Here is a 12,638-nt window from a genome sequence, read left to right on the forward strand (position 1 = left end):
GGGTCACCTGTTCGATTCAGGTTCGGGAGATTTCAACTGTCATTTTTGCTGCCCCTCCTTTTCTTTTTTCTTTTTTTCGTCTCGTCGTCCACCTTTTTTCTTTCGAGGATAAGGGTCTATATGTGCTCGAGTGCTGTGAATGAACCCCAGTTCTTCTGTCAAGTTCCTGAATATGCCTGTGAGCTGCCCCGCTGCTGTTAATGCATGTCGAGGGAGCAGGTCTAATAATAGGCAATATTATTCATAATAAGCATAGTGGTTAACCAGTTCTTACGAGTTCAGGAAAACAATCCCAATTTGAGGCACCTCGTGATAGTTCTGTACGGCATCCTGATGGAATTCGAACGCAACTTCAAGTTGAGCTTGGCTTAGTGGAGCAGTGCTTGCACCCTCATCGTTCCCACAACTTCACGCAGAGGGCACATTCAAAAAACCAGGTTCGATGCGCTGTAATTAATCATCACCCGATGTTAGTGAATTAATGGCCCGCAACGGGGTCGGCCCAACGGGTGCGGCATCGGAGGGAGTTTGGCGATTGAAAGGTTGTTGTCGGCTTAGCGGCCTCTTGTCAATGGGGAATCTCAAGCGATCACCTCCGAGTCAAGATCAACAATCTGGGGAAACTCAGCTCGCCAAAGCAGTTCATGGAACACCTTTACCGAATAATAACATATTTATAACATCTGAGAACTGACCATCACCATGTCGCTGACCGTGTTGACTGACGCCCAAGCCAAGTCCGTGTTGGACAACTTGACGGCGACCCAGCTTCTTGGCTTCCAGAGGCATCTATCGAAAGCGCTTCGAGAATACTCAACAAATACCCAGTCCATAGAAGATGGAACGTATCACCAACCTCCGAGGACTCACCACAGCAATCCAAGGACCGGGACCACTACGTTGTTCATGCCCTCGGTGGGACCGACTGGAATGGGAATTAAAGGTAAACTTATTATCCGGGATATCTGATACAAGCATTTTAACCAACATGCACCAGTCGTCACTCTGAGTACGCCGGGCCAACAAGTTGCACCCGCCATAAAGCCGACGGGAGCGATTATGCTCTTCGCCCCCGATGGCACGGCAACTGGATTATTGCATGCGGGAGCCGTAACCGCTTTCCGAACTGCACTGGCATCGTCTTGTCTTGTCAACTTGCGGTCTACTGTCCGAGATATCATCGTCTTCGGAGCTGGCAAGCAAGCATACTGGCACGTACGCCTGGCTCTGATACAAAAGGGCAGCACGGCAGCGCGCGTCACCGTTATCAACAGGAACAAAACCACCGCACAGGAAGTTCTCAGGGATCTCGATAACGTCCCTTCAGAGGTGAAAGCCCGCGAAGGATGGCAGGCAGCGAAGCTCGACGTTCTTTCGCCCGACACCCCAGACTATAAGGGGCTTCTCCAACAGCGGCTCCGGGAAGCTGATATCATTTTCTGCTGCACGCCCTCGACCGAGGACCTGTTTGATGGCAGCATTCTTACGAGTGGGGAGGGAAGGAAAAAGACCCGGTTGGTGGTTGCTGTTGGGAGCTACACTCCAGCCATGAGGGAGCTTCCCGAAGAGCTGTTATTGCAGTCGGCGAAGGCGCCTCGAAACGACCCTCTTGATGGAGGGGCAATCGTGGTAGACACGTTGGAGGGAGTCATGACCGAGGCTGGTGAGATTATTCATGCAAAGATTGGCCCGAGCCGTCTTGTCGAGTAAGTTATTTCGTGCTCATGCGCTGGGAATTTCGGGGAACATGAGCTAACTATAATCCAGACTGGGAGAGGTTGTTGATCTTGATCAGAATAGCTCTGCCGCGGGAGAGGCTAAGCACAAGGACGAGGCTAGAGCTCGATGGTTAAGCGAGGGGAATGTGATATACAAGAGTGTAGGGTTGGGCCTCATGGATCTGGTCGTCGGCGGGTATCTGATTGAGGTGGCCAGTGAAGGACACTTGGGTACTCGAATCGAAGGTTTCTGAGCTACAAATTGTAGATGCACCTTCCTATCTTCGGAATTGAATTGAACGTGGATTCAATCCTCTCAGCAGCACGTGGAAAGATCATGATCAACCCCACAAAGGTACACGACAATTGTACTCCGTACAGTTGTACCGGGGCAGTGAAGACAACCTGAACGGAGATTATTATTAATCGAACGGTCCAGAATCAACAAGTGCTGGAAGGCGCTGCCACAATTTTAGTTTACAAGTTAGGAACGAGCGGGCTGTCCGGGGAAGTAATCATTCACACGAGGTAAAGTTTGGGCCATATTTGACTTCCGGATTCCGTATTGCCTGCCCAACCTGTTGGCTCCCAGGATTCTAGCATGTGAAAATGCGCGACACCCATCACAGGTGTGGGGGGTGGTGCTCACTGGTGTGGTCAGGTGGATGCCAAGACGCTCCCTAAACGCCGGCATGCCTCGGCCTGCAAGTGACATCAGAGGCCTTCTGGAAGTGTGCTCCGTCGGACACATTTCCATGTCTGGAGTTTCTGGCCTGGTGATGGAGCCTGTGTTCCCTCTTCACGACCAACATCCGAGGTAACTTTGACTCTTGGAAACTTAGTTCTTAATAAGGCGTCCGCAGCTCGTTTTCGTCTTCAATTCTTCTTTTTTAATCCATTTCGACTCGACATACACACATTTTACTTTTCTCCATCCTTCATCCGATTCCTCCTTCTTTTCCTACTAGCTACGAGAACTCGAGTAGATTCATCACAATGGGTGGTAAGTCCGCACGAGAAGTACTGATGACTTTTGGGCGCCGTACCTAACTTTTCCGCGATAGCTTTCGACAGGCTATCTCAGATCTCCGGCCAGATCGCTGGCCAGAACGGTCGCGAAAAGCTTCTCCAAAAGAACCCCGACGATGTCCGTATCTCCTCGCTTGCCCGTCTACAATTCAACCAACCAGCCTCAAGCCTCTATACTACATTTTCCAATTAGGGACACTCGGAACTAACAACTTCACCCATCCACAGATCGTCGTCACTGCCTGCTGCCGAACTGCTCTCACCAAGGGTGGAAGGGGAGGCTTCAAGGATACCGCCGCCGCCGATCTCCTTGCCGGCGTCCTCGCCGCCCTCATCGACCGCTCCAAGATCAACCCTGCCTTGGTCGAGGATATTGCCGTCGGAACTGTGCTCGCCCCCGGTGGCGGTGCGACCGAGATGCGCGCGGCCAGCTTGGTTGCCGGCTTCCCCGTGACTACCGCTGTCCGCACCCTGAACCGGCAGTGCTCGTCTGGTCTTCAGGCTTGCGTCGATGTCGCGAACCAGATCAAGGCTGGCATGATTGAGATTGGTGTCGGTGCTGGTGTTGAGAGCATGAGCACGCAATACGGGTATGCGCGTTCGATCTCGACATTCTGCGCGAATTGGAATTTGTATACTGACATGTTTTGATGTCTTCTAGCCCCGGAGCCGTCACCGAGTTCTCCGACCTCCTCAATGGCCACACCGAGGCCGCCAACTGCAAGGTCCCCATGGGCCGCCTTTCCGAGGACATGGCCAAGGACCTCAAGATCACCCGTGCTTCCCAGGACGCTTTCGCCGCCGCCTCTTACCAGAAGGCTCTCCAGGCGCAGAAGGACGGCCTATTCGACCAGGAGATCGTCCCCCTCAAGGTCAAGTGGGAGGACCCCAAGACCAGCGAGGTCAAGGAGATCGTAGTCAGCAAGGACGACGGTGTCCGCGCCGGCGTCACCGCCGAGTCCCTCGGCAAGATCAAGGCCTCCTTCTCCAAGGATGGCAGCATCCACGCCGGTAACGCCAGCCAGATCTCCGACGGTGCCGCCGCCGTCCTCCTCATGAAGCGATCGACCGCCGAGAAGCTCGGCCAGACCATCATCGGCAAGTTCGTGTGCGCGTCCGTCGCCGGTGTTCCCCCTCTTCTCATGGGCCAGGGTCCCTGGAAGGCCATCCCCAAGGCCCTCGACCTTGCCGGTATCGGCCGTGACGATGTCGACATTTACGAGATCAATGAGGCTTTCGCTAGCCAGTGCCTCTGGTGCGCCAACCAACTCGGCATCCCTGCTGAGAAGATTAACCCCAAGGGTGGTGCTATTGCTTTCGGCCACCCTCTTGGATGCACTGGTGCTAGGCAAGTGTCGACCCTACTCTACGAGCTTAAGAGGACAGGAAAGAAGATTGGCAACACTTCGATGTGTATCGGAACGGGTATGGGTATGAGCGCTGTGTGGGTTGCCGAGTAAATTTTTTCAGTCTATTATGTTTGATACCAGGGAAAAATTGGCTTGTAGAATGGTGGCAGAGCAAACCGAGACTTGTACAATTATATGAATATATTTCACGATTGAATACATTGGTGGGTTCTCATGGCGATATTGTGATTGCCCGTCTGCAAGCTTGAGCTTTGAAGCTACATGGTGATCACATGCAACCAAGATGTATCGCAAATCCACTCCTACCCCAGAACATTACGGTACTCCTGTAACGTAAGTTTACTAATGTATCATCCTCAACTCATGATCCTGCGATGTAGTTCCGTTTCCCCAGCTCTTTCCCCAGAAGAGAAACCGCAAAGAGTTGAGCCGCCATCGCCCTTGGCGTTGGGATGGAATGCGGGATATTAACAGCGGATCCGTGGGGGTTCAGTGCTCGTGCTGTGGAGCGTCGTGTAATCCTCCTTAGCTGCTAAAACCGCCTGAGAATCACGTGTTTATTAGACAGTTTGGCCCCTAAACCGGAGCTGTTCCACTTCAGGCCAGGCAGTTGCATGAGTGACTTGCGGTGTCGCTCAGTTCTGTTGATTTCCCAGCACTTTTTTGCTTGTCGTTTAATGTCGTCACACAATTTTTAGCCCACAGGCACAGGCACGGACACGGCAGATGAGAGCTCCACCGATTTTTTGCCAAACATCCGAGATAGTTGTCTTTCTTCCGTCCAACCTCTCCCACCTTTAGCTTTCCCAAACCACTACCCGGCAAACCACCAGATCCTCTTTCTTGCTTCCTTGTGCCGCCCTCGTATCTTGTTTCCCTCGTCAGGATGTCGGTCTCTATTACTGATCTGGTCGATTTCGACCAGCAGAGCCTCTACAGTAAGGATTAGACCTTGATGGGGCTCTTTGCTTCCGTGTGACGGAGAGAGGATGTGTGAGTGTGAGTGAGAGAGACTGACGAAGTGGAATTAGTTTCGGCTGCTGCGATCGCCTTCAACCCGTTATTCTGGAAGTAAGTCGGGAGCATTTACACCGTTATCCCTTCATGCAAGTCGCCGGCAGGAAAGCTAACTCTTTTGCCTTTTCAAGCATCGTTGCCCGTCAAGGTCCGAACATTCCATACTCTCCCTAGAAAAAATGACCATGCCATATCTAACACGGAAGCCGCAAACAAACAAACAGAATACCGCAACAAGATCCTCACAAAGCTCTTCCTGGGCAACTCCCAAATCGCCTGCTACTTCCTCGCCCTCACCATCTTCTCGCTAGGCATGGTCCGCGACTACCTCTACAAGGAAGCCCTCGCCCCGCAACCCAGCCACCCGGCCCTCGAGACTGACGCCGTAAAGCTCGCCTCCTACGCCCTCTTCGCCGCTGGCAACATCCTCGTCATCACGTCGACCTGGGCCCTTGGCATCACGGGTACTTTCCTCGGCGACTACTTCGGCATTCTCATGGACGACATGGTGACGGGCTTTCCCTTCAACGTTACCGATGCGCCCATGTACTACGGATCCACGATGAGCTTCCTCGCCGCGGCGCTGTATTATGGAAAGCCGGCTGGTGTGTTGCTTACGGTGTGGGTGTTCCTCGTGTATAAGGTTGCCTTGGCGTTTGAGAATCCATTCACTGCGGGTATCTATGCTAAGAGGGATAGGGAGAGGGCTGCTCAGAAGAAGGGGAGCAAGAAGGCGGAATAGACGGAGAGCATTTTTTTGGTGTTTGTGCGGCAGGAGGGCGGCTACATTTGCTAGACGGCGGAGGCTTGCTTGCTGTGGGGAGCACTTGGGCTTGCATGGTAGCAGTAATGAGGAGGGTATGACTTCCTGGTTGTTTGTTCCTGATGCGGCAATGCTTCTGCTTGCCAAACCAGGACATTTGTAGAAAACTGGTATGATCCACATGATTGCTTCGGCTGGAGGGAGTGATGGGAAGGAACGGGGCGTTCAACAGCTCCCATGAGCGCGAAAATGGGTATATATGGTGTGCTATATAACGGCAGGGTTGCATTCACGTTAGCGTCGACTTGTGATAGTTTCTAATTTCAACATCTGAAGATTCCTGTATAGATTTTGGCCTTTCGTCCTCTTCTTTCCTCAGCCGCACCTCGTCAAACACTCCTTCCACGTTCTTATATATATGAAGACCGCCTGCGCAGGGCCGATTTCTGCGCAGTAATTCAATAGTGAGCTGCGCTTTCAGGCACATACTGTATTACCTCCTTCCACCGCAAGATTCAGTACCCTCGCTCGTGTTGTCGAGTTCCGAAGCCACATGCTTCGATATATCTCTATATATTCGTCTTGAGAAAGGGCGACGTGAGGATGGCCTCTGTTTTGTCCTCTGGAAGTCAAAAAAGGCTTCCGATACAGACTTATATTGTCGAATCTTTGACGAGCATGACATTTGCTCTTCTCGATGAATCACGAATAAAGTCATTGGATCCGACACCTTCCTGTTTTCCACTCTTATAGAGTCGAGATGATTCACGAAAAACGGTCCATTGGATCTGTGGGAAATCACATGGGGCTGCCAAACCCCCTCCAGAAAACTATATAAACACACATACCCTCCCGCCACCATCCCTTTCTCTTGTCCTCATCCTCTCACCTCCATACCCACACATGAGACCACTCCTAGATAGTTTTGCTGAAGAGGAGATGCGCTTCACCACTGCCACCTCGACGGACAGCTCTGCACCGCTCACAGCCGCGCACACTGACGAGGCCGTAAAGAAGGACATGAGAGGCGACCTAGGATGTCAACTGTCCAAAGACCCAGATGTCCCTCTCACAATCATCCTCTTCAGCACCATTGTACCCTCAACATCTCTTGGGCAGAGTACGCAGGCGGCGCCCACAGGCTCCTTGCAGATGGTGGAGTCTATGGCTTGCCCAGTTGACGCGGCCACACAAATGCATACTGTAAGTGCAGAATTCCAGAGTCTGCGACCAGTGGGCAATGCTAATCGGAGGTTGTGAGCAGCTCATATCCTGGGATACGCCCGAACTGAGTCTCTAACAGACTACCCGGACCAGCGGATGCCCGCCAGAATGGGACTCTGGATGCTGGACGCCCTCTTCTCCTCATGCCATGGCAGATATCAGTGGACCAGGTAAAGAACAGACTCCGAAAGCTCGAAGAATTCGACGAGGTGCGGCAACCGGCATAGGGTCTGGAAGTAACAAAATTCATCTGAAAGAAAGCAGAACCGACGACCCGAGATGGAATCCCGATAAGGGGCTTTCAGCAAAGTCCTTGGGCCAGTTGAAGTTCGCGGCTTCCGCTTTGGACCGGATTGGCCAGCGAGAAACATTGCTACTCCCCGCAAACCTTCCCTCTTTGCAAAGTTCATCACGACGGCCGATGTTGTCTTCGTGCTGAACCTATGTGCCAAAGGTCGTCTGGGCTACCTGGCTGGAATGGGATCCCTCTCCAGCTGGGTGAGGGCCAGATGTCCCACAATATCGCGAGGATGGCCGAAACTGTGGTCTGGACAAGATCCCAAAGTGCAAGGGAGGTTAGCCAAGCCCTCACGCCCATTCTCAGCGGACGAGCTGCTTCTATACTCTATCTCGTCCTCATCACATATCTCCACAACATGGGTGGTCCTTTCCCAACTGCGAATCATCAAATTGGTGCAGACTATATATACCCTGACATGGCAATCCGAGGGGGAAAAGGTTCTCTGGCGGATTAGGCAGTCTCTGGAAGGTGCTCTTCTTGTGCCCTTTTCGGGGACCGTTACGTGCCCGGAATGCGACTCTCCCCTGCGGAAACCAGGATCAACGCACCCACAATGAGATTAGTGCGGCTTGCGGTTTTACATTCCTAGGGGTGATTCGAGAGGACTTGGGGTCCCTGGTTGATGACGCATGGGCAACGGCTGAGAGAAGCCAAACCAACCTCCGCCCCCCCCCCCCCTTTTTCCAAAAAAAAAAAAGCTCTACGCTCACCAACACTCACTTGATCGCTCCCTGCTAACACCTCATTCGTATTTTGTTTTATTTCGGCACATTCTTCTGTTTCCCGGTAGTCGAGTGGCCTAATATCTCGGCTCGCTTCGTCGACGTGGCCGTTGCCTGGTGGGTGCTCAGTCCCGTGCAGGCCGTTACCGAGTCTTGATTTGGGGATATCCATAAGCTCAACTTATAGACCGCCAAATCAGAGAATGAAAAGCTGAAGCAGACCGGCGTGCAGCCTATCTGTTGAACTTGGTGTCCCATCCGCGAGCTTCAAGATTGGAGGGACCATTAAAAGGGCCCATCTCAGTCGTGTCTTCCCACGCCTTTTGGTGGTGAATTCTCGACGGTGGGGAACAAATTTCTCGAGCCTCTACCGTGACTTGTGTAGCTCACACAACCACTTCAGAGACAGTCCCTGACTGTGGCTCCTGGTAAAGCTTTTCCCTATCAAATTTCTGGTGGGACCCGAAAACAAGGTCCCAGCTCTGTCAACGCCGGTCGGTTGCCTTCTACTCGTCAATGCGGTGACTGGAGATGTCAGAACATGCAGACCTGCTGTTGCAAGGGCCTGATACTGTAGTTTCACTGGAACACGAGCCGGTTTTCTGGCTCGGACACAAAAGGCTGGTCGATTTTCGCATCCTAAAGCCAGTGGGTTCTCTTTTCTCGAGTACAAGGAGTTTTCTCGAGTACAAGGAGCACCAACCTTGCTGAAATGGGCAAGGCAACTCTAAGCGGAAGCCAGGCTCCGGGGTGTCTTCCCAGGCAAAATCCGGCTCGTCGCATCTATGAGTTGATGCGACCGACTCATCGACTTTTGGGGCCTCCCTCGTGCTCTTTAGGGCTTCACTGGAGATTGAATACGGCTCTGAGTGGATCCGAAGCCTACGGCAATGCGGCAGAGACTGTATTTCGCAACCGCACCGGAAAACGAGCTTTTGTACGTCTCCGTAAAGAAAAACGGAATCGTCTCACAGCTCCCTGTAGTCTAAAGGCCAATGAGGCCTATTGAACTTGACGTTTGTTTTGCCGCCCCTCCCCGAGGGAGTTCAAAACCTCGCTGGCTGGCGGCCTTTGTTGAGAATGCGATGTTGTTTTGAGCTTGGTGACGATCCTAGATGGGTTGAGGCTCAGCTGGGGTCTGCCACCCAGCACAACTATGAAGAAATCATTGTTCTCTACTATGCTGCTGGCATCTCAAAAATCATCAACATTGCCCCCCTTCTTCTAAGAACTCAAAAGCTAAACACAACAGCTTTGCGTGAAAGCAATTCTGTACTCCTGTGGCTTGTTACTAGTGACCAAGTCTGAGAGCAAGAAGTCACACTTGGCCAAAGTGTTGGATATGCTGGTGCGGCATGTACTTGACTGGTCGTCGTTAAACCCAAAGTTCACTTAGGATCATATTGCTGCTTTGTGCTGGGAAGATCCTCAAAAAAAGCAAGCAAGCAGTATATACTCACAAGCAATCTTGCCCCCTAAAGCTGATGTCCGAACGATGACGGATCAGAATTCTACTGAGAGCTCCATGTCTTGGTGGTCGGCAAGGACTCAAGTACATGTCTCCATGCGCCTCTTTAACGCCTTTGATTGTGTCCAATGCATCCTAACCATTTTGGGTTCGCTGGCAGGAACATTCAAAACTGTATATGCCGATTCCGAGGGCTCTGGAAAGTTACTAGAAGTCACAGAGCCCTGCGGTCCGCTCCAAGCTAGTTGGACGGTAGGGAAGCTGTTGGTCACTGGAGGAGGAGGCCTTCTCTTACTCCCCTCTACAATTTGCAGAAAAAGGAGTTCCTCACCTCCGCTGGTTCTCCGTGCGCATGCCTCCATGAGACTCTTGGGCTGAAATCCGGCTGTTTGGCCTGGCCCAAGGACTTTAACACCTGCAGGGTTGCGACTCCCTTCTCGGCCCTCAGCTCGGGTGGGGAGGGCGCGAACAGTCACATCGAGGAGACCGGGATATCTGCATAATACAGAACTCCCGGTCAAAAACGCCCCATGCTTACCGGAGGCCGCCACCCATTACCTCACTGGAATGCCCTTGTATCTGTGGCAGAACTTCCGCGGGTAAGAGGTCCGAGAGGTTTTGAATGCGCTATCTCGGAATTACAGAGATACGTCGAACTCTTAGCGTAATGAAATGGCGCTTTTGGTACAGCGTGCGCCAGTTCCTCTATACATTAGACGGTAACGACCTCGACCCACGAGTGCTTGGATATAACTTGTTGTTGCTGCTATATATTCACAACACTGCTCAACGAGCTACATGCGGGTTCTCCCTCACGAATTGAGAGTCCCTAGGCATGATTTGTTGTTGCTTTAATATATTCAGCGGTCTCCGGATGTTGCCCAAGAACGACTCACAAGTGAAGAGCCCATTACACCCACAAATATTTCATCACTGTGGGCCTCCTTTGTTTTCCGTTTAACTCGGAAATCCTTTCGGATCTCGATTTCCTGAACGCTCCTTCATAGCCGCACACCGCACGAGCGGTAAGATGCTCAGCGAGTCCGCTGCCCGCCCAGATATAACACATCCTGCTTGAAGCGCCCGCTTGCGCCATGTGCTCCGGAGGACGGCAACACAATCAGGCTTGCCACTCTGGTTCTTCTCGGTCCTGATCGTTTTCTGTTTCGAAGCTGTGTTTATATTCGGGTACAATCGCTGGAAAAGCGCCATCGCGCATTTGGTCTCCGGAACCGACTTCGCCCGCATTGCCTCTAACTCCCTTTTCATAGCGAAGGCCGCTGCGGAAGTGGAGACGGTAGCGTGTAGCGAGAAAGGGACGGGACAAGTCTGACGTCTTGTGATCAGTGCCGGGATTGAGGCTGACCCATCGCAGGGCTCTTGCCGTTATAGAACCTGATTCAGGACATGAGTCGAAGGGTTAGTGTTGCCTGCGCTCACCAGAAAAATCCGCGATTATCTTCCGACGACGTTTTGTTTCATTCAATAGTGCCTCCTGCAACAACCATCCGCCATTATATAGCGGATCACTCAGATGGATTCGATCCGCAATACCACATAACGCATCTTTTCATCTCCCCATCTTTTAGTCCACCCCCGGAAGAATTTCCAACACCTCGTCACCCTCGAAATGGGGTGTTTCCGCCATCATATGCGCCACATGTACCGGGGAAAGCAAGGCCAGCTTGGCTGGTTGCGTACCATGCTGTACAGCAGCGCCCAGATGGTCATACGGGCCGACCCCGTGATGTACGTGGTGCATGTAGCTCTCCGCCCGGACCACTCCTGGAACCTGGCTAGCTACCCGTACTATTGCAAGTACACTAACCCGGGAGATCCCACCGCGTTCCGCCACATCGACTGCAACCTTGGGGCGTGATGGACGAGGCGGGCAACCCCGTGCCGGGGAAGGGATACAACATGGTCCAGGGCATGGTGGTCCTCGATGACGAGGACCACAAAAACTGCACCAAGACGCTGCTGGGTTTCAGCCAGTCGAACGGAGAGAAGCTGCGTGAGTGGGCGGCGTACAATCTTTATAGAAACCAGCTTCAATATAGTTTGGGCATCCTTCCATTCCCCTCATTATCACGCTTATGGTATTTGATTATATGACGTGTCGCGGCGTCGGAAAGCAACGAAAAGGCTAAAGTACATTCGGTGGTATTCCTTCGTTCTTTTCCTCGACGTTTTCCTGCCTGCAATCTTGCGTCCTCTGGCGATGGAGATATATCATGGCTATATGAGGCCCTAAGGCTCTGAGAAGTCATCCACGAAGTGGAAAGCCATCTATGTTTCAAGATGTCCGTGGGCGATGACGGGGTCATGGGGGAGTTTTGGGGCCATGGGGAGACGTTCGTGGGCTGTATATATACGAACCCGTGGGATTCCCTGCGAACATGCTATCTGGCAATATCTGAAGCAAGGGATGCGTTTGGATCTTGCTCTTTTCCATCGCCATTGGTATTGGAAGCGAGACTTGGACCTTGCTTTAATCCAAGCTCGTCAAACTATCCTTGAACCTCGTAAGGCAAAAACTCGGCGGCAGGGAGCTATTGCGTCTCAGAACCCAAAGACCAAGGACCATGGTGTAACAAGCACACGCTGCACTCCATCGAATTTGAGGTTACGCAAACACAAGAGAGATTGGAGGCTAGGCAAGCTCCTGTTATTCCAACTACTAAAACACCTCGTGGACTATATATTGTTGAGGCCAAGGACGGGCATGAACCCGGGACGAGAAGGATATATGATATATGATAACACATCAAAAGGCACGGCCTTTCCTATACCGTTTTTTCACATTTCTTTTCTGGAAGCACTCTGAGGGAAGGCTTATAAGGAATGGCTTCTTCGGATGGCTTCTGGAGGCGTACGAGAATGACGGTCAAGGAGACATCACTGAACATACCAGCCGCCGTTAGACTCACTCCCAAGAGCGATGACGGCCCTCTCGAATACGACTCTGAGTGGCCGACGACCCCTAACAGCTGCCTCCCACGGTGTTGACACTATCCGAAGAGCGC

General features: G+C 52.2%; 5 protein-coding genes across 5 annotated transcripts; all 5 read left to right on the forward strand.

Annotated features, from left to right (window-relative positions):
- Positions 1 to 702: 702 nt before the first annotated feature.
- SAPIO_CDS8092 (uncharacterized protein) lies at positions 703 to 1,972 on the forward strand (the record flags this gene model as incomplete). The annotated part of the gene is made up of 3 exons (XM_016789803.1): positions 703 to 943; positions 998 to 1,706; positions 1,768 to 1,972. The coding sequence occupies 3 exons, from the start codon at positions 703 to 705 to the stop codon at positions 1,970 to 1,972; spliced, it is 1,155 nt and encodes a 384-aa protein (XP_016640066.1).
- A 742-nt stretch (positions 1,973 to 2,714) lies between these two features.
- SAPIO_CDS8093 (3-ketoacyl-CoA thiolase, peroxisomal) lies at positions 2,715 to 4,207 on the forward strand (the record flags this gene model as incomplete). Its single annotated transcript, XM_016789804.1, has 4 exons — positions 2,715 to 2,721; positions 2,783 to 2,869; positions 2,941 to 3,337; positions 3,409 to 4,207. 4 exons carry the CDS (start codon positions 2,715 to 2,717, stop codon positions 4,205 to 4,207), a joined length of 1,290 nt encoding a protein of 429 aa, XP_016640067.1.
- A 796-nt stretch (positions 4,208 to 5,003) lies between these two features.
- Positions 5,004 to 5,876, forward strand: SAPIO_CDS8094 (Phosphatidylethanolamine N-methyltransferase; the record flags this gene model as incomplete). The annotated part of the gene is made up of 4 exons (XM_016789805.1): positions 5,004 to 5,055; positions 5,149 to 5,188; positions 5,266 to 5,282; positions 5,359 to 5,876. The coding sequence occupies 4 exons, from the start codon at positions 5,004 to 5,006 to the stop codon at positions 5,874 to 5,876; spliced, it is 627 nt and encodes a 208-aa protein (XP_016640068.1).
- A 924-nt stretch (positions 5,877 to 6,800) lies between these two features.
- SAPIO_CDS8095 (uncharacterized protein) lies at positions 6,801 to 7,197 on the forward strand (the record flags this gene model as incomplete). Its single annotated transcript, XM_016789806.1, has 2 exons — positions 6,801 to 7,100; positions 7,162 to 7,197. The coding sequence occupies 2 exons, from the start codon at positions 6,801 to 6,803 to the stop codon at positions 7,195 to 7,197; spliced, it is 336 nt and encodes a 111-aa protein (XP_016640069.1).
- Positions 7,198 to 11,242: 4,045 nt separating this feature from the next.
- SAPIO_CDS8096 (uncharacterized protein) lies at positions 11,243 to 12,621 on the forward strand (the record flags this gene model as incomplete). The annotated part of the gene is made up of 3 exons (XM_016789807.1): positions 11,243 to 11,361; positions 11,448 to 11,626; positions 12,527 to 12,621. The coding sequence occupies 3 exons, from the start codon at positions 11,243 to 11,245 to the stop codon at positions 12,619 to 12,621; spliced, it is 393 nt and encodes a 130-aa protein (XP_016640070.1).
- Positions 12,622 to 12,638: the final 17 nt, after the last annotated feature.

The sequence above is a fragment of the Scedosporium apiospermum genome (genome assembly GCF_000732125.1).
Source record: "Scedosporium apiospermum strain IHEM 14462 chromosome Unknown SEQ_SAPIO_0121, whole genome shotgun sequence".
Taxonomy (NCBI): domain Eukaryota; kingdom Fungi; phylum Ascomycota; class Sordariomycetes; order Microascales; family Microascaceae; genus Scedosporium; species Scedosporium apiospermum.